The sequence below is a fragment of the Delphinapterus leucas genome, chromosome 12 (genome assembly GCF_059928025.1).
Source record: "Delphinapterus leucas isolate spDelLeu-1000000601 "Yukka" chromosome 12, BTC_Dleu_Yukka2, whole genome shotgun sequence".
Taxonomy (NCBI): domain Eukaryota; kingdom Metazoa; phylum Chordata; class Mammalia; order Artiodactyla; family Monodontidae; genus Delphinapterus; species Delphinapterus leucas.
In genome coordinates this window covers 80,751,836-80,779,429 of record NC_143140.1, presented here as the reverse complement: position 1 = coordinate 80,779,429, position 27,594 = coordinate 80,751,836, and the positions used below count along the sequence as shown (strand labels likewise).

Below are 27,594 nucleotides of genomic sequence, written 5' to 3'. Positions count from 1 at the left end.
TTTTATGACTTGAGTGGTTGTTAATCATCTACTCTCTATTTCTTCTCCACTAACAAAATGCCAGGGAAAACAATAAGAAATGAACAAAATGGTCCCCTTTTATTTCCCATCTAGAATGATTAGGTGTGGTAAGAGGTGAGTGGAGCCTGAGACACCCTCCATACAGAAAATCTGAAAGGGATTAGTTTTAAATGCACACTATAATCAAAGAAGAATTTTAAGTGATGTCAAGTTATGATAAAGCATATCATCTAAGACCAGAGATTATTCAAAAATACATCTTTCTCGGGGGGGGGGGGGAGAGGGTGATGAATTGGGAGATTGGGATTGACATACATACACTATTGATACTATGTATAAAATAGATAACTATGGGCTTCCCTGGTGGCTCAGTGGTTAAGAATCCTCCTGCCAATGCAGGGGACACGGGTTTGAGCCCTGGTCCAGGAAGATAGCACATGTTGCAGAGCAACTAAGCCTGTGCGCCACAACTACTGAGCCTGCGCTCCAGAGCCCGCGAGCCAAAACTACTGAAGCCCGTGAGCCACAACTACTGAAGCCCGCACACCTAGAGCCCGTGCTCCACAGTAAGAGAAGCCACCGCAATGAGAAGCCCGCGCACCGCAACGAAGAGTAGTCCCCACTCACCGCATCTAGAGAAAGCCCACGCACAGCAATGAAGACCCAACACAGCCAAAACTAATATATAAATAAAATAAAGTAGGTAACTAATGAGAACCTACTGTATAGATCAGGGAACTCTACTCAATGCTCTGTGGTGACCTAAATAGGAAGGAAATCTAAAAAAGAGGGGATATATGTATACGTATAGCCAATTCACTCTGCTGTACAGTAGAAATTAACACAACATTGGTAAAGCAACTATACACCAATAAAAATTAATTTAAAAAATACATCTTTCTCTAAACCATTATCAGTCTTAGTAAATACATGTAATTAACTATCTTGACACTATTTCTCAAAGGAGGATGTTCCTTGCACTCCTCACATCTCTGACAAACTAAAATGTTATGCAAAACTCTAAAATATAGGTAACCAAAAGTTAACTTCTGTGGCTCTCTCCTAAAACACACCCACCCACCCACCCCCGACATACATATCCCACAGGTGATTTCATGCAAACCATGATGTGATTAAATTGACAGAATCTTGGATTTGGAAGGGTCCTGAGAGGTCTAGTATACAGTGAAAGCAGATGACAAATCTCTTCCACAATATCCCTTACAGTGAAATGGTCAACCATTCTTTGCTTCAACATATCCAGTGACAGAAAACACTACTTTTCAAAGCCAAATCCTTGACTGTTAGGATAGCTTTGTGAATACTTCCTTATAATGAGCCAAAATGTGCCTCCCATTTGTCCTGGTTTTACCCTCTACTACATGATTTCCCTCAAATATTTAAACACTACTGCTCTCTGTAACTTTCTCATTGCTAAATCAAACAACCTCCATCTCATCAAATCATCATATAAAATGCTGATGCTCTTGTCATCTTGACCACTCTTGTCTGATAATCTTCAGTTTTTCACTGTTATGCTTAAAGCATGTTGGCCAGAACTAAATGCAACACTAATAAAAATATGTGGAACAGCACAATGGAACTAAGATCACATTGAATAGAATGTAATACAACCTATTATGTAGATTTAGTGCTGCCCAATAGAACATCTTATGATAATGGAAATGTTCTACATCTGCACTGTCCAGCAGGTCAGCCACTAGCCTCGTGTGCCTACTGAGCTCTTGAAATGTGGTTGGTATGACTGAGGAACTGAATTTTTAATTTTAGTTAAATTTAAGTAGACACATTGATATTAAAATTCTCCCTCAAAATCTTACCTATTAAATCTTATTCAATGCACTGTAAGTTTACTTACTAGTATATACCCATAAGACTGACTTGATATAAGTTAAAATGAGGAAGTATTTTCTGGATTCTAAATGAGCCCAAATTTCTGAAAAAAAGTCACTTAGTATTTTATTACCTGGCTATCTTTGGCCCATGAATGCACATGATAAAACTAATAGAATATTCTCTTTTCCACTGTTTATGCTACTAGTTGATAAGAACTGACACTCTAAATAGAATAAGAATAATTTCAATTTATTTGCAGAGATAAATAAGGATACAAAAACTATAAATTATCATAATGCTTACAAATTTAAGTGCCTACTGAAGAAGGTCTCCACTTTAATGTCTCATAAGGAACTCAAACCAAACATCTCCCCAAATAAACCCCTGCTCTCCCACACTTCCTTGCATCCCCCCACCCCACCCCCAAAATCCCTGCTGCTCACTCACTTGTTTCCAACTCAGAAAATGGCAAATCATTCCCATTGCCCAGGTCTAAAACCTTAGTGTCATATCCTCGACTGCAGTCTTTCTCCTACACCGCAAATCCAAATCTAGCACGTTCTATTTTCTCTGTCTAGAATACCTGTTCCCCAGCTCTACCTGCATGGCTTGAATTTCTTCCCTGTCACCAAATCTTTACTCAAATGACACCTTAGTGAGGCCTTCTTGCCTACAACTGCAAACCTACTACGCCATACGCCCTATCCTCCTTCCTTACTTTGCCACTTATCATGTGAACATATATTTTATTTGTCTGCTCCCACAAGAAGTAAGCTACAAGAGAGAATAGATGTTTGTTTCTCATTGCTGTATCCCCAGTGTCTTGCATATAGAAGATAGTCAAATATCAGTTGACTGATTTGACAAATTCTATATACATTATACATGCAAAATGGCACAATCAAGGATGCAAAGGAAATATAAGTAGAAATAACTGATGGATTAGGGTAGTGGACTGAATTTTTTTTACAAAAATAAAATAGGTAAAAGAACAATTGTTAGCTTTGTTTTAAGTGGCCAGTACAGCATTTGAAGTCTGTTAAGAGTTAACCTTCCACAAACACTCTGGCTTGGACATCCCTGCTCTAGGAGACCACCTCTCTCAAGCTCATCCGGTCCTGCCCCCTTCTTTTCCTTTTACCATGGCATGAAATTATCCCAACGAAAGTAGAAAATAAACTCTAATATAAACATTACTTGAATTTTCCCATTCTCTGGAATAAGTAGGCTCACAGTTGTTTTGAATTAAGTTAATTTGTTTCATGAGTACCTTATCAGCCTATAATTATAAAATAATACTTTTCATTTCTAAAGACCTGTAATGTCCAACATGTGGCTAGTAGTTAAAGTTAATTTAAATAACACAAAAATCCAGTTCCTCAGTTGTGCTAACCACATTTCAAATGCTCAATGCCTCATGTAGCTGGCGGCTATGGTACTGAACAGCACAGATACAGACATTACAAGCAGCTCTGTTGGGCAGGACTGCTACAGACTTTTTTCCTAAAATTTTATTTTAAAGCATAAAACTGATTCAACTACAACACTGGCAGGGTTTAATCTTGTAATTTTCAGTTCTCTATGTCAGTGATTCTCAAGTGTGGTCCCCAGACCAGCAGGAGCATATTACTTAGGAACTTGTTAGAAATACAAATTATCAACAGCCCCAGCAATCTGTCTTAATTTGTTTTAACAAGCTCTCCAGATGATCCTGGAGATTTTGAAGCATGCTCAAGTTTTAGACCACTGTTCTCAGTCACTTAAGAGCATTTATCATCACAACATAAGCTATGAGACATTATGAGATGTACCATTAGAGTCTAAAGTATTCTGTAAATGATATATCAAGTATGAAATCATAAACAATCATTTCTATTACGCCTTATAAAAGAAAAGCCTCAGTAGGTATTTTCAATAAAATAATTATAATAATATTAAAATGAAACCAATCGTGAACTCTGTTTCGTTAAAAAAAAATTAAAACTGTAATTTGCTTCCTCTTCCAATTTGCAGACCCTTTTTCACTTCAATATCAGCATAATCACATTTTAATCTTTTTCTAAAGATTTAGTTAGAAGTCTTAGGAAGAATACACAAGGGTGGAATAACCTGTAAAGAGTGAGAAATTTTAAATTTGTGCCAACTGAAATTCTCCCTTGAGCAAATATTACTGTTGTAACAAACTAATAAATAAAAATGAAATCTGGGGCTTCCCTGGTGGCGCAGTGGTTGAGAGTCCGCCTGCCGATGCAGGGGACACAGTTCGTGCCCCGGTCTGGGAAGATCCCACATGCCCGCGGAGTGGCTGGGCCTGTGAGCCATGGTCGCTGAGCCTGCGCGTCCGGAGCCTGTGCTCAGCAATGGGAGAGGCCACCACAGTGAGGGGCCCGCGTACCAAAAAAAAAGGAATCTGTTGGCTAGAATCAATTCAGCAAGAAGTTGAAACTAAAGTTGCACAAGTGTTACAAAAGAGGCTAAACAATTTGAGCACTCTTATTTCCTCTTACCAATCATAGCTCTAGTATAAAACGAAATATCCACAATATCAACATCCATGTATGTTAAATATTTCTCATTAAATTTTCTGATAGGAAAACATCCTTGGAAATTTCAGCTAAGAATAGTAATGCAATACATTAAAGTAACTATAAAACCACTGGGAAAAGATCTAGTTTTGGCTGACTACAAATTTGGCCCAGAAAGGAGAGACTTTAAGAGCCTGATTGATTACAATTTCTGCCACAGCCAAGTGTCTACTGCGATAACCTACCGGTGGAAAATTACTTAATCACAATTCAAGTACAGAATGTTTCAGGTGTGTATGCTGTACTAGCAGGCACTAGATCATTTGAAGAAATTTTATTAAAATATTTACAACATATTGAGCTTCTGTTCGATCCATGGGAACCTAAATCACACTTAATATTGTCTCAGCACATACATTTACACTTCCAATCAAATATCCTTCCATAAAGTGAATACTGGCAATGTTTGACAGCATTTTTAAAATCTAAACATTCATTACTAAACGCTAAGGAAACAAGTTTTAAATGCTGGTTAAAAAAAAGTCAAATGACTAATATTAAGTATTAATACTAACCATGTGCCAGCCAATATTATTTATTTCTCTCACTAATCTTGGTATTCCTAGTATAGATCCAAGCATATAATATATATTTAATTGGCATTTATGAAAAAAGGAATGATTATTAAATTAAATTGTTTGAGAGGATTCAAAGATACTAAAAAAAAAAAAAAAAGCCCCAGCCATCAAGGAGGTTACAAATCGAATTAAGAAACATGACAAACACATGAAAAGCTAAATAATCCATAACAATTAAAAATACCACGTGGCAGGATTGTGATTATTTGCAAAGTCAGTGCAAAGAAGAGTGCTGTAAATTCTGACCAGAGTGAGAGTATGATGGACTGCGGTCCTTCCTGGTATCCCGACCAGACGGCGACACTACATTTCGATTAAAATAAGAAAGTGACACAGCACTGGTCCCACCCTAAAATCATCATCAGAGGAAGGAATACAATTACTAAAGATAATGGTGTAAAGAAACTTCCATACAAGGCTTTTAAAGCATATGGTAGCCCTGAAAAAAGTTTGAACATTCCACATACACAATCGTTTGCTGGATCCCAGGACCTCTAAAGGCTCCTGAAATACGCTGTCCCTCAGGAAGAGCATCTCCTAGTTATCTCTTCCTCCGCCCCCCACGAAGCTTTCCACTGGACAGCCGCCCCAGAAATTTCTCCCAGCATCCGCAATGACATTACTTTCATCTCCCTCTCCCTCCCCTCGCCAGTATCAGACGGTGGCATCTCCCGCCAGAGGAAAAAACGCAGGGCGGGGGAGGCAGAACCGGGGAGAAAGCTTGCAGCTAGGTCGACTGATATGACAGAGGAGGAAGTGAGAACACGCGGGGGTCGAGGGCGGGGTCCCCTTAGTTCCAGCCCAGTCTCTACGAGCCCTGGCCAACAGCCCACTCCCCAAGGCACGCCCCTCGCCCGCCGGACCCGGACAGGGAGGTGGCGGACTCGAGTGACAGCCCCACCACCTGTGCCGCGCCCCCTTCCCCAGGCCCGCGGGGGACGCCTGCCCCTGCCCCACTAGCAGCGGCCCCTGGCTCTTTCTCTCTGGTTCCTGTGCACGTCGCCGATGAGTGACAGGTCCCGGGGGAGGCAATCGCCAGCGCTTGCCGTTCGGGACCGCTGGTGCAACCGTGCGCCGAAGCCCTCCAGCAGGCACAGGGGTATACGGAACGTTCCGGACGGCCCAGGGGATCCGATTCAGGCCTGGCCTTCCCCAGTTGCCCCACACCGGGCGGGGGTGGCACTTACTGCGGAGGTTGTGGATTAGCTCCGAGTGGCTGGCGCCGCCGGATTTCCAGGCCATCGCTAAGCACACCCGGAGCAGGTACAGAACCACCTTCAGCGCGGCGACAGTGCCCAGCAGCTTCCCCAAGAGTGAGACCACCTCCCACACGGTCACCGCCCCGCTTGCGTCCCCGCTGTAGCCGCCGCTGCTACTGTCGTCGCCGCCGCTGCCGCCACTGCGCGCTCCCGGCATCCCCCGCGGCACGCATGCGCTTAGTGACGCCGCGCGGACTCGGGTGCGGCCGGGTGGGGCAGGAGGCGGGGGTGGCCTCATGCGCTGTCGCCCGCGTGAGGGGCAGCTGCGGCCGCCCGGGAGTGGCGGGTTGGTCCCGCTGAGTCAGCGCCACCAACACCGCCACCTCTGAGTGGCCTTTCTGAGGCCTCGGGCTGCGCAACGCCTCCTTGCTGAGTTTGTCCTGTGGTCAGGCGGGGTGGGCCCTGGCGCGGTCGGTGGTGAGCCTCACTGCGGCTCTGGTCACTGAGCGCGGTGGCGGGATGGCAGGGCGGACCTCGTTCCGCTGCTGCCGGTGGCTTCGCAGTCTCAGATCAGCTGTTGAGAGCGGCGGGTCTGCTCCTATATCTGTCCAGATTGTTAGACGGTGGGCTTCCTTCGTCCTGCCTCACCCAACCCAATGAATGACTAATATTTAGGTCGGTTGGAGACAGAGGTCCCTATGGTGGAGCCTCGATAATCTTAATAGAACTGGAGGGCAAAGGTCTTCTCTAACCCGAGTACTCCAGCCTCTGGCTTGTGACAATTACGTTAGTGTTTCGTTAGCAGAGACTTTGGGACCCTGATTTGTTCTCAACTCTAAAGCACAAATTCAGAGAGTGGAAGAATACCGAGACCTGAGGTGGGGGGGTGGAGCGTGGGGAATCCTTTGCTCCTTAGGACAGCGCACTTGGTTAAAAATACTACAGTATCCTATGGCGAATGTGTTATTCGCCCAACACAAGTGTGCGTTTTCAGCTATTTAAGCCTCACAAATTCCACCGTTAGACTGGACACCAGGTTTGTTGCTATCAGCTGTGCAAGACATTGAGTGAGAAGCTGACAAGGAACATTGCCTGTAGCATCCAACTTGCTGACTCCTGATCAGAACTGAGACTGGAAGAATCCAGTCACATTTAGTCCAATACACTTTTAAGGAAGGAAACAAAGCTATGTCAAGACATCGATGCTACTGCGTCAGCAACAATTTTCGTATTCTAACCAGACCTTAGCAAATGTGGTATCTAGTCTACTTCCAATCCTAAATATACTTATATATTAACTATTTCCCTGTGTTCTGCGATAATAAATGAAACAGTATTCTTTACTTCAATATTGGGAATAAAATTGTCAGTTTGGGACTAATAATTTTCTATTTCATCTCTCTGCTGTTCCCTAATAGTCTTCCAGTTAAAAACAAAACAAAACGACACCAGTCAGTTTTCAATAAGAACCTGAAAACTCTCTAAAGCTGACCTAGATGGACTGCATTTCCATGAGGTGCTTCCATAAGCTGTGGCTAAGAAATAGGACTGCCAATATCAGTTAGAAACAAAATCATGGCCCCTTTTAAAGAAACAACCAACACAGTTATGAATATAGTATAAAGGAGTTTTTTTTTTTAAGATGAATAAGTCATACCTCTTGTATGTAATAAGATTTACATTCAAATTGGGGAGATTTGCATCAAAAGAAAATTAGCAACAGGGGGCAAAATATAAGTGCTATTAGTGGTCTAGATATTAAGGGACATGTTTATTTAGATCATCATGGGCTGGAGTAATAGGAAAAGATAGAGGAAAGAACGGGTGCTTGAAGGATGGGCAGGATTCTGAGAGGAATTTTTTTAAAAGCGGGGGAGGGTGTATCATAGGTCTAATCAAAAGCACGAAGGAACCTAAGGCTCTGATTCCTGAGCTGTCGACGTTACAATTAAAAATCATTCTTAATTATATACATAAATGAATTGAGGATGGTCACAGAGGCAATGGGAGTCCAAATTAGAACTGGGGTCCTCAGAATTGCAACCCCAGTTTCTGACAGTGTGTATTAACAACGTTGAAGAAAAGGATTTGTTTGGGGGACGGGGAGGGAGAGGTTTTGAATAACAAATTGGTACGTTGACGGACGTACTTCCAGGAGAATTTAAGAATTTTGAATATTTTCTATGCGCGGTGAAATGCAAGACAATGTTTAGGTGTGGCTACCAGGTCGTTTCTCTTGCATTGATTTTGTTTTGGTTTTGCTCTTAAATTTGTCTTACATTGCAAAGTTATTGCACAAATGTATTGTCTCGGTGTTTCTATATCGTTTGCAGATTAGGAGCAGGTCCTACAGCACAAGAACGGGAAACACCCTTGCCTGGGTTCAGAGCCTCCTGGGTCGGGCAGGGCGTCCCAGCTACCTCCCACTTGAGGGTTGGTGGTTCGTTCCCGCACTGCCTAGAGAGGAGAATTGGCTCTCTGCAGCCACCGTCCCTCGTACGGTCCGTTCCAATCAGGGCTCAGCGGGAAGGGGCGGGACTGAGTGGCGCGCTCTGTGCTTCTGGCTGTCCCTGGCCTGGTTGCTTTCGGCATGGAGGAAATTTATGCTAAGTTTGTGTCACAGAAAATCAGCAAGACCCGCTGGCGACCGGTACCTCCGGGGAGCCTGCAGACCGTGGAGACTTTCGCCACGGGCTCTTGGGACAATGAGGTACCCCCGCTCCCGGCCCGGGAGGCCCCTTCCTCCTCCTTCCCTCCTGGAACCGAGCCCCCGGCCGCCGGCGCGCGAACTCTCTCGTCTTCTGGCTCCTCTCTCCCTTTTCTGTCCCCCAAATGCACGTCTCAGGCTCGGTTGCCTTGTACCTCAGAGCCATTGATGGCCCCGTATCTCCTCTTTTTTAATGATTATCATTCCATTTGCTTGGGATGCTTTTAAAGCAAGGTTGATTGAAGGCAGTGCAAATTTTAATTTCGGAGAGTTTGACATATATTTCATCTCAAGATAAAATTTTCTGCTTTACAGGAAAATTATGTTTCACTGTGGTCTATTGGAGATTTTGGGAACTTGGACTCTGATGGAGGATTTGAAGGAGACCATCAGTTATTGTGTGATATCAGACATCATGGTGATGTAATGGATTTACAAGTAAGTCTGTGTAATATCCAAAAGCTAACTTTTAAAAAACTGAGAGTGATCTTTACACTTAGAGATGTAAAGGACCTTAAAGTTTGTCTAGTCTCACCCCAGGTTTACAAGAAACTGAGTTCCCTATAGGTTATGATTTGCCAACATCATATAGCTGCTTAATGGCAGAATCAGGACTGGGGAAGGGGATGTGGAATTAATCCTAGCTTGTTTGTTTGCCCAATTGACCATCTACTATCTGCCAAGCACCGTTTACATAAGTTAATTTCATTCTCGTCGCATGCTTGTTGAATCAAATACTGTTATCTCTGTCTTAATGAGAACACTGAGACTAAGATCTTTGGAGCATGTACTATGTGACAAATACTGTGCAAGGCACTTTACATGTTTTTGCTTTTTGAGTTCTCATAACAGCCTAGCAGGGATTAGTTCTCTGTTTTGCAAGTTTACCAAGGCTTAGAGAACTTAACTTGGCCAGGGTCTCAAAGCTGGTAGTAAGTGGTGGGAATGGAATTTTGACTCTCACATTTTATTTGCTTAGCATTTATAGCCTCTTTGCATTTTAAAATTGTTATACTACTAATTGAGTCAAACAAATGGCTTCCTCCCTGCTAATATTTATGAATCTATAACAAGCAAGAATTTTCTTAGTTTTTTGACCAGGAAAGAATTGTAGCTGCTTCATCAACAGGATGTGTAACAGTTTTCCTTCACCATCCGAATAACCAGGTAAAGAACTTTTGTTTGAAATCTCAATTTGCGTTTTAATTTTTTTTAGGAAGGTTTAAAGAAAACTGTACTTAATAATGACACAAATAATAAAGTTTTATAGTCTTAAAACGTGGAGGGGAAAAATCATTGTATTACCCATCTTTTAGTAGATTAATTCTAGAACCATGTTTGTGTGATCCTTCATTCAAATTGGGTATCTCTTATGTTCTCTTAGGTTAGATTTAACAATATGGTATTCTGGCAAGTATTTTTCCTGTAATTCTCTTTTAAGATCCTAGTCTGGTCTTTTGAAGAAAGAAAGAACACTTTCTAGCTCAAGCATCATGAGAGAGAACAGGAACAGCTACCTTGCTTCAGATAGAACCTAGGTTTCAATTGAAAGAGAGGATATACTATATGAAGGCTTGACATTTTTTACAATGCCTTTCTTGTGTGTGCCAAAGCCTGACTGCTGATCTTCAGAGCATAGTGGTAAGGGCAGTCCTTTAAAATAGGCCCACTTGAAGTAAAAGTTTTAAGTTGCTAGAAGAGAATGCTTACTTAGATTTGGGGATTAATCAAGGTCATCTTACTAATAGGCATGCCTAGTAAATACAAGAGCCAGGTCTAGTTAAATATTTTTCTTTTTTTTTTTTACTGTTTATTTCAGCAATGCTTTTATTTTTTATTTATTTCTTTTTTTGGCTGCGTTGGGTGTTTTGTTGCTGCGCGCGTGCTTTCTCTAGTTGCGGCGAGCGGGGGTTACTCTTTCGTTGTGGTGTGCAGGCTTCTCATTGCGGTGGCTTCTCTTGTTGCAGAGCACGGGCTCCAGGTGCACAGGCTTCAGTAGCTGCAGCACACGGGTTCAGTAGTTGTGGCTCTCGGGCTCTAGAGCGCAGAGTCAGTAGTTGTGGCGCACGGGCTTAGTAGCTCCGCGGCATGTGGGATCTTCCCAGACCAGGGCTCGAACCCGTGTCCTCTGCATTGGCAGGTGGATTCTTAACCACTGTGCCACCAGGGAAGTCTTAACTATTTTTCTTAATGGAGTCATTTGGAAAGCACTACAGAGATTTTCTCTTAAATGTAGGCCAGCCCCCTTAAGAATTTAGAGCTGCCTTTGAACACATAATTACCTGATACCTAAAAACCATTTCTTTAGTTTGAGATAAGTTTGGGATGTTATTAAAAAGCGTTTCTTTTGAATCTAATCCAGTATATACAGAGCTTTAATGGAAGTAGTTTCTAGACCTTAATGCTTGGAAATACAAAGGGAAGAGAGTTACTATGTTTCTAGAAAGGTGTGAGACACAGTTTTAGTTGGGGAAAGCTCTAGTTTTTTGGAGCTTTGCTTTGATTAATCATAGCCTCATTTGTGACATGTAGACTCTGTCAGTCAGCCAGCAGTGGACAAGAGCTCATTACCACACGGGTCCAGGCAGTCCTTCCTGCAGCAGTGCACCATGCACAGGTGTTGTGTGCAGCAACCCAGAAATTGTCACAGTTGGAGAAGATGGTCGAATAAATCTCTTCAGAGCTGATCACAAGGAAGCTATAAGAACTATAGGTAAGAAAAATCCTATTTCTTTGGTCTATTGCATAGTAATTGAGCAGCTACCATGTGCTAAGTAAATGCAATGCTAGGTGTGTGAGGGATTTAAAAATATACAAAGCAGGATCCCTTTATCAAGACAGTATGTTGATAAGGCCTGTATGAAGGAGTGACTAGAAGAAAAAGAAATTTGTGGAGAGGAGAGCCAGAGGGGATTAACAGATAAAGAATTGAGGGGCAGGTGGCAATCCATTTAATCTAGGTTCCAAACCATAAATAATACTAAAAGGTGGCACACCAGATAAAGGGAACAGCATGGAGGCAGGGTAAGACCATTCAGAGAATGACAGAAAGTGTAGTTTGACCTGACTTTAGATATTTGTATAGGAGAAGTAAGAAATGAAACAAGAAAGGTAAATTGTGGTCAGGTTGTGAAGAATCTAATGCACAGCTGTAGAGGTTACGTTTTGTTAGGTGGGCAACTACGGAGCCATTGAAAGTTTTTGAGCAAAGGGGTGATGTACCCCATGTCATGCTTTAGAAGGATTATTCCAGTGTAGTAGTTCTCAACCATACTTTGCACAGACTTGCCTGAGGAGATTTTTAACAGGCCATCACCGTAGACTTCCTAAATCAGAACGTCTGGATTGAGCCCATGAATCAGTTTTTTGTGTTGTTAACATTTTTAGTTCTGAGGAACACTATTTGTTTAGCTTTTAGGGACCACTGCCTAGTGGCAGTTTGGAGGAGGGTCACAAAACAATTTAAGTGTATAGTAAATTAAGTGGTATAAGTTTAAACACACTATGAAAAGGAAAAGGACAGTTAAAGCAATCAGGAAGGACTTCATGGAGGAGAAGAGAGCTGATGAGGATAAAGATGTATAGATTTGAGATAAGTCAGCGGAATAATATAGGTCAGAATGAGCTCTGTAGGAAGCAATGGCGTTTGGCTCAATAGAATGGAGGTTCTGTGTTAAGCAGTAGAGGGAAGTAAAGTTGGATATAAAGGAACCTGAACAGCTGTCTCAGAAATGGAGGGTAACAACCTAAAGTGGAAATAGAGAAATAAGTGAAAACTTAGCCCTCCTTTTGGAAAACAGTTCAGATGTCCTGTGAGTGATACAATTTTTCTATTAAAGGAGAGTCCATTTTAACGTGTATATTATTGCATTTTTCTATAGAAATTAAACTGTGACTTATTTAAAATTTCATTTGTAATATTTCAATCAGTGGAGGGAATGCAATTTAAAATTTTCATGGAAAAGGGGGGCCTGTTAACACACAATGCTGTTTTCTTCATTTGCAGACAATGCAGATAGCAGTACACTCCATGCTGTAACCTTCCTTCGAACTCCTGAGATTCTTACAGTAAATTCAATTGGACAGTTAAAAATATGGGATTTTAGACAACAAGGAAATGAGCCCTCTCAGATATTATCACTGTAAGTTTTGATTTGTAATTTCAGTAGTGTAAAGCAAATTTGTTTGACTGTTTATAGCAACTGACTTTAAACCATATTGTATTTTAATCGCATGCTAAGAGAATAATCTCTGACTAAATTTGATAAAGCAAATACAGTTGACCCTTGAACAATGTAGGGGGTTAGAGTCACTGACCCTCTATACACTCGAAAATCCCTGTATAACTTATAGTCAGCCCTCAATATACGTGGAATCCTCTGTATCAGAGGTTCCACATCTGCAGATTCAACCAGCCTCAGATCATGTAGCACTGTATATTTACTGTGGAAAAGTATTCATATGTAAGTGGATCCCTGTTGTTCAAGGGTCAGCTGTATGGTTGGATGGGCTTGATAGTACCATGCTGCGTTTGGTAAATATTTGTTGTATTGATTCAGAAGTTTATATTAATCTCTTTGAAGTTTATGTTATTTAATGGGGAACTTCTTTTTGCTCATCAAATGATTCTATTAATAGTGGGAATATTCTATTAATATATTAATAGAATATTCTGTTCTACTAATAATACACTCTAGATGTGACTGGGAGAAAAATATAATCCAAGGTATTTTTTTGAGCAGAAATCCCCTTTCTATGTGTGCAATCTTCTTTTCTCTAATTAGAAAATAGCATGTGTCAAGCTGGAAAAAAAGTTATATAAACTAAGCATTAAATAAGGTAGAGTAGAAGTAAGGAATATGCTGTTTAGTTGATATATAATGTTTTTAAAAAGCCAAGAAATGGAAATGTTTTGCATATCTTACCATCAAATTATCTTGTTCCTTATGTGTCCAAATTGAAGAGAGAATGAATAACTCTGGCCTTTAACTCCCCCTCAGAAATTTTAATATTTAGAGATATATTTAACGTAGTCAGTTTTTTGACATGATTTAAGTTTAGCCAGTAGCTCCAGCCACAAAATTATCGTTTCGTTACTGGAAAGAAACAGGTTTCATAGGTTATTCAAAGATAAATTATACTTTACAACTGTGTGAAGTCATTGTATCTCCCATTAAAGGACTGGTGACCGAGTGCCACTCCACTGTGTTGATAGACATCCCAACCAGCAGCATGTTGTAGCTACCGGTGGTCAGGATGGAATGTTAAGTATTTGGGATGTTAGACAAGGTACAATGCCCGTGTCTCTACTGAAGGCTCATGAAGCTGAAAGTAAGTATTGTGGTGATACATAAGTTTTTGGTGTGTGAGCTATACAATGTATTATAAGCAGCTTTCCATAATGATACCTATGGATCATTCTACAGCAGAGTTTTTGACTGAATTGTATAAATTTATAATAATTAACTAATCCCTTTTTATTTGAAATTTACGTTCTTTAACATGTTTGATTATTATACACAAAACCGTAGTGATTATCCTTACATATTCATCTTTATGTGCTTCTTTTCTTAGGATAGTTTTTTAGAAATAGAATTGATGAGTCCAAAAGTTTGCATAATTTTAAAGCTGTGATTCATGTTGTCAAATTGTTCTACATAAAAATAATACGAGTTTATATTGCCACACCAGTATGTGAGAATGCACTTTTCCCATGCAAATGCAGGCTGCTATTTTTTATATTTGCTAATCTGTGTGTTCTTCAATTTATTATTGTACCTTTTTCTTTTTTTCTTTTAACAAGAACAAAAGATATAGGCTCTTGCCTTGTTTTTAATGTTTGTCATTTGATTTTGGTGGAGATTTTTTGGCTGAACAGAAATTTTTCATTTTATCACCACGTCAGGGTGGATTATAGTTTTAAATTCTGACTTAAGAGAAGTTGGTATTAATGCTTCAATAAAACTATAGAAGAGCAAACCTTATACCAGTATTGCAACTTCTAAGTTTGTTTCACATTATTAATACTTTGGAAAGATAAATAATTTTTAAGATTATATTTAAGAAGCAAATAGAAACTTTTTCCCTCTTCCAGGTATGGCTATGTCCAGGTAAAAAGAATAAAAAGGAATAGGTGTGCCCTTAGAGCCTGTTGTTGCTAACCTAGTGGTAGTTAGAATTACAAACTTTCAGATATCTTCTCACCAGCCCATTTTTAAACGCCAGCCTGTATTGTTCAACAAAACACACAAGTGTAGTGGCTTGTAGTGTATTTTGAATTCATCTTGACTCTTGGCTAGAAATAAGATGTTTTATAGACGTTTGTTTTCTAATTTGAAAGTATATAAATACATAAGAATCTAGATTTGGGCAGTCTGCTAATGGCTGTATAGGCTGTTTTGTTTTACTTTGTTTTAATGAAACAGTACGAATGTACTTTACACAGGGACTCACCAGCACACATTCCTTTCCGGAGGAAGGTGACCTTTTTGTTTTCCGGTGTGTTTAATTGTGGTAACTGTCAGAATGAAAATGCCAGCTTGCAGACATGTGCCTTGCACTTTTTATGCTACACTCTGAGCACTTTCTATGCTGCCTCTCTAAGGTTACCTAACCCAGAATCACGAAACCCTTGTTCACAGACTACTGTTTTACCTTCATGCTGCAGCTGTCTTCCTAAGACGTCCTGGGCAGTCCTTGGCTCCCAGATACCTATTGGCACACAAAGTTCCCTTAAAGTTTAGAGCTTGAGGAGTCCCCAGTCCCAAGCTGGCTTCTTAAGTCTTTCATTTGAAACCGGATCCAGATTTTTGGAGCATTTCCAGGTTTTGGTTTGCTGGGAGCTAGTTGCTATTTCTGTGATACAGGCCAGAAGAATCCAGAGTCTTGGCATGAGCCAAAATTGGACTATGTCTCTTAGAAATTCATTTGTATTCTACTTTTATGGTCTTCTCTCTCTTTCCAATAATATAACCTTCATGTGTTAATGACACAGGAATTGAAAATAAGAGAACTTAACAATTTTCAAAAAATCTTTTCAGAATTATTCCATTGTCATACTTTTCCATAAAAAAATTGTAATAGGTCAAATGACTAGCATTTATTTTCATTCATTTGCTGGCCCAATACACAAGTAGATTTACTTGACTTCTTTATCTTATCTACATGTTTTAGCCATTTGGAGAGTTATGTCTTTTCTTTGATCCTGAAGCCTTTGATTTTTATCACAGGCTTGGAGTTTGAAGGTGTGTGATGGAGGTTAATGGAAGGTGATGCCTAGAGACAGGGTTTTGATGTTTGTTCAACTAATCTACACAAGAATAAGCTTCTTGGTTGTTATCTTTTAGTGTGGGAAGTTCACTTTCACCCATCCAACCCAGATCATCTATTTACTTGTTCTGAAGATGGATCTCTCTGGCATTGGGATGCCTCCACAGATGTACCTGAGAAATCATCACTCTTTCACCAAGGTAAAAAATTTTAATGAAGATTCTTGTGTGTAATTTTATTATATTTTTAAATACCAAATTAGAAATTCTCATATTTTTAACATTAAGGAATGACAAAATGTTTCCATTCTCTGGCTTCAGGGTAAATTCTAGTATCACAGGGCTTGAAATCTGACTGTCAGCTACTGACCACTGTACTGCTGATGACTAGAAATGCTGTTAGCTGGCTAACTTCGGACAGCCAGGGGTCTTGTTTGTGAGTACATTGTTGTGGGGCCCTCATGCCATAGGATAGGCACTGACAGCTCTCTTATACTACATTGTCAAGGGTGTATGGCAAGACCAAAGTTGATCTTTTATGTATTAAGGTACTGGTTTCTCCTCAGACTAAAAGGCCCTGTCTCCTGAATAAAGACAGAGGTAAGTAAAGGTCAGCCAGAAACTATACACTTAAAATCAAGAGGTATTTTTTTTCTGTTTTTTTGCATTTTCTAACCTTCTTGTTTTTAAGTTTGTCTGTGGTTCCAAAGTTTATTTGTTCATTCATTCAGCAAATGTTTATCAAGTGCCTACCACGTGCTAGGCACTCTTCTAGGTGTTAGAGCCCATGACAGTGAGCAGAAAAGCCTCGAGGCTCATAGAGCAAATATTCCAGTAGACAGTAAGTAAGATAGATAATGTCTCAGTAAAAGTCCCTGCAGAAAAACAGAAACTACCCTGGATTTAGAAGGAATCGGTTTCACGTGTGTTAGAAGGGCTAGAAGAACAAAAGGGACTGGGAGGGATGCTGGAAGAGCAAATAGCAAAAAAAGAGGAATGCCAGAAATCAACAGTTGTTAATACCTCTGCTGTACAGTTGGAAGTGCTGTCCAAGTTGGTTCTGGATCAGCAGAAAAGGTGCCACCTCAGCCGGGGCTGGAATTACAGCCTGTGTTGTCGTTGCCAGGAACCTGGAGCCTTTTCCTTCCCCCACCCGACCCCGTCTGCCTTCCAGTCACACACAGTAGTGCCTCTCATGGGCAGGGTCTGCCTGGAAGGCAGATGGCAAGGGAGCCGGGAAAAAGGAGTTTGTCCCTGCAAGACATAGTAGAGCACAGCAAAGTAGGAAAGGAGACAGCAAGAAGGAAAAGATCTGGACCAAATACCCTGATGCCTATGAATAAGAGTGAAGAGAACAGGAGGATGAAGAATTAGTGGAGGAGGGGCCACTTGGCAGGGAGAACATTTGAGCAGAGACCTGAGGAAGTGGAGGTACGAGTCACAGGAATGCGTGCCAGGTGGAGGAAACAGCCAATTCCAAGGGCCTGAGACAGAACAGCAAGGAGGCCAGTGTGGCTGCAGTTCAGCAGGCCGGGAGTGTGCGGAGGTGGCAGGAGCTGCGGAGGACTCTGCAGACAGGGATGAGGGCTTCAGGTTCTCTTCTGAATGTGACAGAAAGCCACTGGAGAATTTTGAGCAGGGGAGTGGGGTGATCTGTCTTACGTTTCCAAAGAATCACTTAGGCGACTGTGTAGAAAATAGACTGGGGAGAGGGATGGAAAAAGCAGAAGCACGGAGACCAGGGAGGAGACTTAGCACAGTGGTTCTAATGTTAATTTTCACAGTATTCAAGAGTAATATAAAATATAGGAGCAGTAAAAGGTAAACAAAAACGAAGACGGAAAAATCTAAAACATCTCCAGAAAAATTCTGGAGAAGTGTCGCATGTGTAGAGCACGCAGCACGTCTATGCTAATAACTTCATGTATGGAGAAACTAAGAATATTATTAGTTTCTAATAAATAATAAGGATTAGCTAAGCACTTGGTTTTTTATTTCTTCTTCCCCTACCCCCACTATCTTGCATTTGAGATTTTACTGTTTGAAGAACCTTGGTTAGACTGGAAAGAGCCATTTACTATATTCTGTGCCTAGTATCGCAAGGAACAATATTAGACACTGTGAAAAGGTAAAATAAATATAATCTATACAACCTGCCCTTAAGAAATACTTAATTTAGTTATGGAGAAGGGGGCATGCAAAGTTAAATCATATAAGAAATGTTATAAGGTAGTAAGTTATTAGTGGTGCGTATAAGTGCTGAGGGTTCCAGGAAGGAAAAGAGAAGCATGAACTAGAGTCATCTTCAAAGGCTTCTTAGAGAAGGAAGTTGAGCTGGGCTTTAAGAATCAGCAAGATTTAAACTCACTAATCTTTAAGCTTCAAGATATGAGGGACTTTGCCTTGTATTCCCAGCACTTAGCACACCGCCTGGCATATAGTAGGTACTCAGCCATTTATTGAGTAAATGAAATCTGTCTTTATTTGATCTGGCAGAAAGTTGAAAGGAAAGAAAATTTCAAATGAAGGCTAAAACTGAAATATACTGCTTCTGCCCCACTTAATCCTGCATTAAATGAAGAGCACTGTCAGACATAAAAGTTTATAATCTGGTAGTGTTCTTAAATTGTACGTTTAAGAACATTTACCTGAAATAAAGGCGAAGAATAAAAGGAGATCTAAAGCAAGTTGATTATATTTTTAGACATATAGAAATAAATATATTTTTAGAAATATTCATGTAGAAATACATCCAGAAATTTTCATTTTTTGATTATCTAAGAACTTAGATTTCCATATATTATCTACATTTATTCTACTTGTCTTCTAGGCATTTTGGTACATTTCTGAGACTTTCCATTAAAGAATAAACAGGAAGACAGGGTCTAAATGAATCTTGTGCTTTGCTGAAGATTTCAAGTTTGATAGCCATATTATCCCATGGAAATTTGAGTATTTAATATCACTGAGTAAGCCTTTAGTCAAAAATGGTGATGTGTTATAATGGAATTATCAGCCAGTTATTCTTGAGAATTACAAACAATATATATCATCGCCTTTTTTAAGTATTAGAATTTCAGATGTTTACTAGTATAAAATTAGTCTTGAAAGAAGTTTTCACCTTTTCTTTTCCCAGGAGGAAGAAATAGTACTTTTTTGTCTCATAGCATTAGTAACCAAGCTAATGTTCATCAATCTCTTATAAGCTCCTGGCTCATCACTGACCCTGCCAAAGACCGTATTGAAATCACAAGCTTGCTTCCCAACAGGACTTTGTCTGTGAACAGTTTGGATGTTTTAGGTCCTTGTCTTGTTTGTGGAACCGATGCAGAAGCAATTTATGTTACTAGACAACTTTTTTCATGAAGATACTAAAAGATTTCATGTAAAACATAGTTATAGCCTTTCAAATTCCAGCTTCTCTGTGCAAATTTTTATTATTGGAAAATGTGAAATTTGCAGGGGAAGCATCCATAAACTATTGTTAATTTTGATGCCCAGTTTCAGCTTTTGTTAGTTGAATATTCTTCTAATAGTTAGTATCTAGAGTCTGATTAATGACTGATGGCAAAAGAATTGGACCGTGTGGAAGAACATCAGAGGGATCCTTGTGCTGATAAATGCACTGCCTTCAGCACAATTCTGGACAGCTCATGGAACCAACTCTTCATTGTTGATGTTGCAGGCCTCAAAAATGTCAAACCACCAATGGGTTCCTATCCTTTTTATCAACGGTGTGTGGGGTATACCCCTCCCTGGTGGCCTTAGCTAGTATTTATTCTTTTTTACTACAAGTATTTTCTTCAGTTCTTCCACATTTTATTTACTTAATAATTTTTGTAAACTTTTTTCAGAAAGAATTGAGAACAAAAATGGCAAAATTTTTGTAGTGTTCAAATTTTTTTAAAGGTAAAAATGTTTTGACAGTTTCCTTTACTAGAATGGGTTTGAACAGAACTCCGTCAGCTCCTTAGACCCAACTTTATTTCTCTTGAAAAGAAAAAAAAGACAAGTACATTTTTCCTAAGGATTTTTGCTTTTATTTAGTTTTACAACATAGTTGAAAATTGCTGAATTGGACATTGTGCAATAAAATAGGATTTGACATTGATAAATGAGCTGACTTACAAAAGAATTTGATAGGTAACATGCAGAGACTAGTATGATGATGTGGTAGGAGTACAGAGTTTTGCCATCTTTATCTTTAATGTTAATGATGACCTAACATGCAGTGTTTTAAGACAATTTTATGATATTGTCTTTCTAAAGTTTGTTAGATTAAATGCATTATTGAACTGTTAAGACCTTAATGACAAATCACTCCTATTACACAATTGAAGTGTATGTTTATTTACTTTACAATTCCAACAATAATTACTATGAAGTTTTGTCTTTCTGTCCCAATAAATATTTGCAGTTTTTTTATGCCACCTTACCTCAGGGTTTTTTGTTAACATTTTAAAATGGAATACATATATGCATCTGCTGTTTTATATATATTTGGCTCAAAAATATTTGACTTAATGGACTTGCCTCGCGGTCCAGTGATTAATGCAGGGGGCACAGGTTCGATCCCTGGTCGGGGAACTAAGATCCCACATGCTACACAGCACAGCCTAAAAAAAAAAAAAAAAAAAAAAAAATCGACTGAAGAGAATTAGTAACTTTGAATTCCAAAGAATCAGAGAAGGAAAGAAAATGTAGCTGATAGGAATTCTTAATCTGTTTATAGTTTTATTGCTGGGGCTAATTTTTAAAACTTTCTGTTATTACAAAAGTCATTCATTGTAGAAAAGACAGTCAAAAGAAAATTGTAAGTACTTAATCTCAAAGAGAGACAATTCTTTTCACACTGTCTTCTATCCATCAATGTATATAGTTTTTCTGTAAAAGAAATGAAATATACATGTTATATTTGTAGATGCACATTCTCTAGCAGTCAACACATGAATTCAATAATAAAAATATAGCTAAGAATTTTCCTCTGACTTTGTATTTCCCTTTGTATGAATGTCTTGCTGCAGCCTAAGCTACAGTGTCCCTCTCTTCATCAGGTACAGGCATCCTCCCATTCTACTCGGCAGGCTAACATCTTTGCTTTGAATGGCCCAGAGTTGATCTCATCACTGGAAGACCCTAGCTCCCAGGTGGCACATTTTCCGTGTACAGTGAATGGCAAACTTGTTGTGCCTCTGCTTCGATCCGTATTATCTGCTGCTGAAAAGTTTGAAGGTTACATGTACGTTGTTAGCACCCTTCTCAGTTTCCAGCAGCAATGTATACAATTTCCCTTGATCACTACAGTAAGTAATTGGTAGGGGGGGGAACCAGACATACAGGCTTAGCATACTAGCTTGGAATGGAAACAAGTTTGAAGTTTGAAGCTTTGATTTGATTTAAGGGTATTTGTAACCATAAGTAGAAGGAAGTACATTTGAATAGTGTTACATTTTCTATCAATTGAAGAGTTCTGCCAGACTTAATAAGAAACATAAGAAACTTCTCTATCCTTATTGATAAATAAAACCCTAATTTATGAATTTGTTAATTCTCACTGCTTTTATTCATGAAACTATCAAATAAAATTTCTTTTGAGGGCTGTAGGATCTCAGAGGTGAAAGATATCTTGGAGGGCATCTCCATACTAAATTTAATCAACACTTCCACAGCACCCCCAACAAATTATCATCCAACCTCTACTTGAAAATATACCATGATAAAGTTTCCCGTTTCCCAATGTAGCCTCCTTGTTTGGATAGGATCCAAAACAATCCTATAAAAAAAGAATCATTATTGTGGGTTAATGAAATGATCATGTGAACCTATGAGATGGAACCAAACACCATTTTATCGAATTTGCATTCTGTTGGGGTGCTTTACTATAAGGTTCAACTAAATAAATGAATTTTCACATACTGAACTGAAACTTGCTTCCATTTGTCTTCTTTTCTCAGGAGCCACAAAAAACAAATTTAATTCTTTTCATCATATATTCAAATGTTCAGAACTACGTATTGTAGCTTCTTTGGGGTAAACTTAAAATCCCTTCAATGGTTTCTTGTGGGCAAGGTTCCCTTCCCCACCTTTCTTGCCCTTCTTGGCTAAATCCTGCATACCTTTCCGGACTCCTCTTAGGTGTCATTTTCTCAAGAAAGTTCTCCCTGGCCTCTGACAATCTGGGCTAAATTGTACTCGGCATCAAAAGCCCATTGTGCAGAGCTTATATTGTGCTTACAGCCATTTGCTAAGCAGCCTGTCTCCCTCTACTGGACCACAAGTTCAAGAACAGGGCCCATGTCTTAGTGTTGTATGAACAACGTTTAACACAGTATCTGATACATAGTAAGCCCTGAATTAGCCTGAATTGAACTAAACTCACAATTTTGTTTTCCCTTTTAAAAATAAAGGCCATCATTAAAGTGTGACTTCCAAAATGAATACTTTTCCAGTGGTGTCTGCCTTGCTGAGAGTATGACAGAAATCTGCCATCCTGGTTCTGGGTACAATATTCCTTTGTAATGCTGTCTCAGCTTATTTTACCTATTCTGATATTTGTTCAGTTGACTGCTGACTAGTTTAACTTAAACCCTTAATTTTCACACCTGATACTCCCTAAACCATACCTCCCTATTCTTGAGGTAATGCCGATGACTGTGATTCTTACTATATAGGTCCATCCTTCCTGTTTAAGAAGACAAATTTTCTTTCACTTTAGGAAAGAGCTAACAATCACCTTTGAATCTTTTCTGCAGAAGCTGATCGTTTTCAGAATTGCCCAGCGTGCTCTCTACACCCTCATCCCATTGGTAAGGAGATAGGTTAAATGGACTTAGGCCCACCTCCCAATTATCAGTGACATATGAATCATTGATATTTGGCTACAGTTGTTGAAATATTTATAAACCAACCTAACTTATTGACATTCTGCCACATTTATCTTGTTCATAAGGCTATGTGAGAAAACACCTGTGCTACAGCTATCATCCTATCAAAATCTTGGCATAATTGAAAAATTCCTTGTCCTTTGTGAATAACACTTCTATTTCACAGTACTGTGGAAACATCCTTTTAATAATCCATTTTAGAATCTTGTCTAAGAAGCATACTAAGTTCATGAGTGTATAGTTTATATCAAGCCTTCATTTAAACTTATGGTATCAATATGATATCTAGCTCAGACTAATTAGATGGTCTGAAGCAGTAGCAGTGCTCTTGTTTTACAGATAATGTAACCTGGGGAGAGCCAAACTATGATATGCAACTATTTAAACTATTTCATTGGTATCATTCTGAACCACAATTAATGTTAAGTGGCAACAAAGAATAATTAAATAACAGCCTAGACTACAGTCATCTTAGCATCAAAACAATTACAGCATTTCACTATATTAGTAGAGGGAGAAAACCACAAAGGGGGTGGGGGTGAGAGAAGTAGAATGACTAGAATCTAGCTGATGAGGTAATAAACTTTAATTAATTAAAAATAAACTAATGGTCAATTCCAAACTATCATGACTAACTGGACTTTGGGGGAACAGTAGTTGACAGACCAGCCTAACATAGCCATCAGACATGCATCAACTGTCAAAACAATTTTTGTACAGACCATGGTTATAAGAAGCTAAATTGTAATTAATACTAGACTGTAAAATACTAGCTGCAACAAATCAAAACACAGACCTTACTCCTGCATAGTATGGAATCAACTTATTAGCCAGAGAGATCCTACAAGCAAGGATTCCCCAGTAGCAATGAGCACACCAAGAACCCAGATTTGGTTTCTAATACCATTCTCCAGTAAAAGGAACCAAGGCTCCTTGGAGGGGCAGGAAATAAACCAGATAGTTTGGAGCATTTTGTAGTCCCAGAAAGGAAGACAGTTAAGAAAAAAAAAAAAAAAAAACAACGATAGGAGTATGTTATAGGGACACAGAAGCTAACTGGAAGAGCTCCAATAGCCAAAGCTGGAACAATTTGATCAAAAACAAGAAATACCCAAACTATTAAATAAATATCCATGAGTCCACATTGATAAGAATAAGTGTTTGAAAAAAATGGATGAGAGACAAATCTGCTCAGAATTCCAAATAATTTGTGTAGATTCTTCACTCCCAAGGAGGTGGAACACAATTCACTCCTAAGTGTGGGCTGCTCATAGTTGAGAGCCTTCCCCTAAGACAGTGTGAATTCCTGGGAGAGCCTGTGTTCTCAGGACCACAGTGCTCTCCCAACTTTTTCCATGTGTGCTGCCTCTGTTCCTACAGTCATCCAAGCATGAGACTTGCCCCTTACATCTGTTGATTAAAAACAAAATGAGACAACCTACTATACATAAAATAGATAAGCAACAAGGATTTGCGGTACAGCACATGGAACTACATTCAGTCTCTTGTAATAACCTATAATGGAAAATAATATGAAAAATACATATATTTAGAACTGATTCACTTTGCTGTATACCTGAAGCTAACACAGTATTGTAACTCAACTATACTTACAAAACAAAAACCACACAACTACAACAAAATCAAAATATCCCTCTTCCATGAAGCACTGAAGAGTTGAACAGGCTGAAGCTGGACCAACGGTTTTCCATCACAGCAACACGAAGACCTCCAAACACAATGGCAGGTATTGCCATTCTCAGACATCAGCACCCTTAGTAGGCATTTTCCTGGTCTTTCACCTCCACCCACTCCCAGTCTCAGCCACGTTTCATCCTGTTGGTTGGTTCTTCTATCCTGAACATTCCTTCTCTCCTTTCCCTGCTCTTTTCTCCCCCTACTTCACAGGAGTAAACCTCTTAATATATAGAGCCATTCACTGAGGTCCTTGAATTATCTAGGAATTCTCCTAAAGACAGTAGTTTTTGGAGATGCCCATCTTTAGGTTTAGAGAGATGAAGAGCTTAAATAAAGAAGTTCTGAGGGTTGGTGACAGAGGTGGCAAGGTTTAGGCGGCAGTCTGCTCTTCCAGATACATAATCCATCTACAAAGGACAAGCAGGCCTGTGAACATATTAGATTCATATAATTCATATTAATTTTGAGGCTGAAAGATACCCTGCAGGTTACTTAGTTCTCCAGCTGAAGAAAGTAAGACCTAGAGCTATTAAGTCAGCCACTTTGGGCCATGTCTTCTACAGAATCTGTGATTGTGGAATACAGATTTTCAACCAAGTGCTCGTGGAATGTAATCTTTTAACAGGTTTTCACATTTGAACTTCTGGATACAGTAGCCAGCAACTAATTCAACATCAGAAAAAAGTCTTAAAAAAATTGTCTCTAGTAAAAAAGGATGAGATATTTGAAAATACTAAGTGTATATATTTTCTAGAGGCAGAATTGGCAAAGGCGCTCTTTACAATGGGTGGGCGGTACCTTTAAACATCATACAACCATTGATCCCATCCCAAACTTCTAATTCAATCTAACAAGAAATAAAACCTCTTCTCGCAGTTACCATTATCCCAATTACGGCAATAACGACTTCCTCTTCTACCGAGTCGGCTGACATTAAAAATCTCTAAACTCCCTAATCTGTCCTGGTTCGAGAATATATTAATCTGGCTGATTCAGAAAATACTTACGGATTTACTCGGGGAAAGAGTGCTAAGCAAATATCAATTTATTTCAAAGCGTCTAGAAATCCCGAATCCCGATGTCCACAGCGAGGTTCTGAGAATTAAACTCCTCCAGATGCGCATCTTTTATCCTATATTCGTCCATAGAAAGAGTTCAACTGAAAAGAGATAGACAATGAAATAAATGAGTGGGCTTAGGATGGAGGGAACCTGACGCCACCAGCCGGGGCGAGTCACCTGAGCAGCGCAAGGCAGGGGCGACGCTCGCAGACACACAGAGAAACGGGCGACTACGGAAAGCGGGAGGCCGCAGGCGGCGTGCTCACTCCCCGTCGCCGGGCGGGCCGAAGCCCCCAGTCCTCGGCCCCCGCGCAAGCGACGCCGGGAAATGCCCACATCCGGGAAACCTGCAGCGGAGTGCGGCGGCGACACCGAGTGGAAGGCAAAATGGCGGCGGCGGCGGCGGCGGCGGCCTGGTGCTAAGGGGAGAGCCAGGTCCCCGCGACCCCCGCGACGGGCCGCGCTGGCCCGCGACAGTCCCCCGGCGTCTCTGCCCGCCCTGCCCCACCGGGGATACTTGGAGTCCCCGGGACGGCCTCCGGCCGCCTCGGCGCCCGCCCTCGGGCCCGTGGCCGCTGTCCAGGAGCCCCTCTCTCCCCTGCAGGTAGGTCCGAGGCTGTCGTAGCGGGTGGGGCGCACTCTCTTCTCCCGAGCCGGAGTTGGCGGGGCGGTGGCCGCCGGGGCCCACGCCCATCCCCGCTGGCGGGGGTCCAGGGGCTGCTACGGACTGGCGGGCCGGGTCGGCCCGGTGCGGGCCCGACTTGGCTGGTTGCACGGACCTGAGCGGAGCCCTGCCCTGGGGAAGCGAGGGTTGGCCGCGTCCGGGGCTGGAGGAAGAGCCCCGGGCTTTGCGGCCTTGGAGGTTCAGGTTGGGCTAGGAAGAGCCGGTGTCGCCGGAGGCCGTGCGCGGACTCCCTCGCACCTCCACCCTTATCCCCAACACGCACGGGTCAGCGGTGTTCAGGAACGAGGGAAAAGCGAAAGGTGGGAAAAGCGAAAGGTAGTTCTGAAGGAAATTCGCAGTAACAGAGACGCAGTTCTTTCATCCCAGAGGGACCCGATGCTGGATATACCTTGAAGAAATTCTCGGAATTTCTACCTACAGTCCACTGTAAATAGGGTACTGTTCATAGCTGGAAGGGGTAGGAGAGATGGAGGGATCTCTGTGGAGTAGGCGTGTGTATGTAAATACAGAAAAAGAAGGAAAGGAAATTAAGGGAACATTGTTTATTATAACTTCAAAAAGAATTTGTATCACAAAGAATGACTCTCAGGTGACTTGATTTAACCCCATTCTCCAATTGAAAGTTCTTTTCTAAGGGAAGAAAATTTAATGTCTGTTGACCCATGTGTTAATATTACTCAAAATATATCGTCATGTAGAAGTTATTCATAAATCTAGTGAGAAATAAGTATAATCTCGCACAAATAATATTGTTTCACTCCGGTTAGGGAAATGAATTTGAATCATGTGAAGCTTGTCCGGCCTTTATGGATTATATATTGAGGATTAAGAATTTTTTATCAAATTTCCTCCATGTGGAAGAAACGGTAGGACATTATAATTGGAATGAATGTTCTCTGCTAAGGTGTCTACGTTTGTGATTTAACTCAGGTTATTTCTGTAATAAGTTGACAGACAGGTAAAATGAGCTAGTTGATTCCCTAAGGCAGTGGAGGAATTTGACTGATTTAACAGTAAAAGAAGTAGCATTGTGTTCCTCTGATCGGCTGCT

At 40.5% G+C, this 27,594-nt stretch overlaps 4 protein-coding genes across 12 annotated transcripts in view; 2 read left to right on the top strand and 2 right to left on the bottom strand.

The window, feature by feature from the left end:
- PCMT1 (protein-L-isoaspartate (D-aspartate) O-methyltransferase) overlaps positions 1-6,472 on the bottom strand; it is a 44,968-nt gene extending 38,496 nt beyond the window's left edge. For all 4 annotated transcript variants that reach the window (XM_022559078.2, XM_089922131.1, XM_022559089.2 and 1 more), the window contains exon 1: positions 6,229-6,472. In XM_022559078.2, the coding sequence (XP_022414786.2) occupies positions 6,229-6,457 (229 nt within the window). In that variant the 5' untranslated portion in view covers positions 6,458-6,472. The remainder of the gene's footprint in view (positions 1-6,228) is intronic.
- A 2,313-nt stretch (positions 6,473-8,785) lies between these two features.
- NUP43 (nucleoporin 43) lies at positions 8,786-24,750 on the top strand. Of its 3 annotated transcripts, XR_002642699.2 has the most exons (9): positions 8,786-8,950; positions 9,263-9,385; positions 10,037-10,114; positions 11,480-11,660; positions 12,954-13,089; positions 14,127-14,278; positions 16,294-16,416; positions 16,537-16,815; positions 19,352-19,462. XR_002642699.2 is itself a non-coding variant. In XM_022559016.3 (8 exons), the coding sequence occupies exons 1-8, from the start codon at positions 8,831-8,833 to the stop codon at positions 21,302-21,304; spliced, it is 948 nt and encodes a 315-aa protein (XP_022414724.1). In that variant the 5' UTR covers positions 8,786-8,830; the 3' UTR covers positions 21,305-24,750. The 3 variants fall into 3 exon arrangements, 2 of the variants coding, with proteins under 2 accessions (XP_022414724.1, XP_022414713.1); XM_022559016.3 differs by lacking the exons at positions 16,537-16,815; positions 19,352-19,462 and adding an exon at positions 21,270-24,750; XM_022559005.2 differs by lacking the exon at positions 16,537-16,815 and having other exon boundaries at positions 19,352-20,645.
- Positions 19,352-26,989, bottom strand: LOC111168380 (uncharacterized). 3 transcript variants are annotated; one of them, XM_089922133.1, is made up of 3 exons: positions 26,036-26,989; positions 25,805-25,956; positions 19,352-21,099 (listed from the first exon to the last, which is right to left on the bottom strand). In XM_089922133.1, the coding sequence occupies exon 1, from the start codon at positions 26,550-26,552 to the stop codon at positions 26,121-26,123; it is 432 nt and encodes a 143-aa protein (XP_089778259.1). In that variant the 5' UTR covers positions 26,553-26,989; the 3' UTR covers positions 19,352-21,099; positions 25,805-25,956; positions 26,036-26,120. The 3 variants fall into 3 exon arrangements, with proteins under 3 accessions (XP_089778259.1, XP_089778258.1, XP_089778260.1); XM_089922132.1 differs by having other exon boundaries at positions 25,805-26,989; XM_089922134.1 differs by having other exon boundaries at positions 19,352-20,831; positions 25,805-26,989.
- LATS1 (large tumor suppressor kinase 1) overlaps positions 26,253-27,594 on the top strand; it is a 50,643-nt gene continuing 49,301 nt past the window's right edge. Inside the window, exon 1 of one of the 2 annotated variants that reach the window (XM_089922130.1) lies at positions 26,253-26,462. The gene's annotated coding sequence lies outside the window, so the exon portion shown is untranslated. The remainder of the gene's footprint in view (positions 26,463-27,594) is intronic. The other variant, XM_022558991.2, reaches the window with a different exon arrangement.

Excerpts from the sequence above, each read along its gene's own strand:
- NUP43 (XM_022559005.2), top strand. The coding sequence starts at position 8,831 with ATGGAGGAAATTTATGCTAAGTTTGTGTCACAGAAAATCAGCAAGACC. Across the intron at positions 10,115-11,479 it reads TTCACCATCCGAATAACCAG|ACTCTGTCAGTCAGCCAGCA; the intron begins GTAAAGAACTTT and ends TGTGACATGTAG. Across the intron at positions 16,417-19,351 it reads ATCATCACTCTTTCACCAAG|GAGGAAGAAATAGTACTTTT; the intron begins GTAAAAAATTTT and ends TTCTTTTCCCAG.
- LOC111168380 (XM_089922132.1), bottom strand. The coding sequence starts at position 26,552 with ATGGGCGTGGGCCCCGGCGGCCACCGCCCCGCCAACTCCGGCTCGGGA.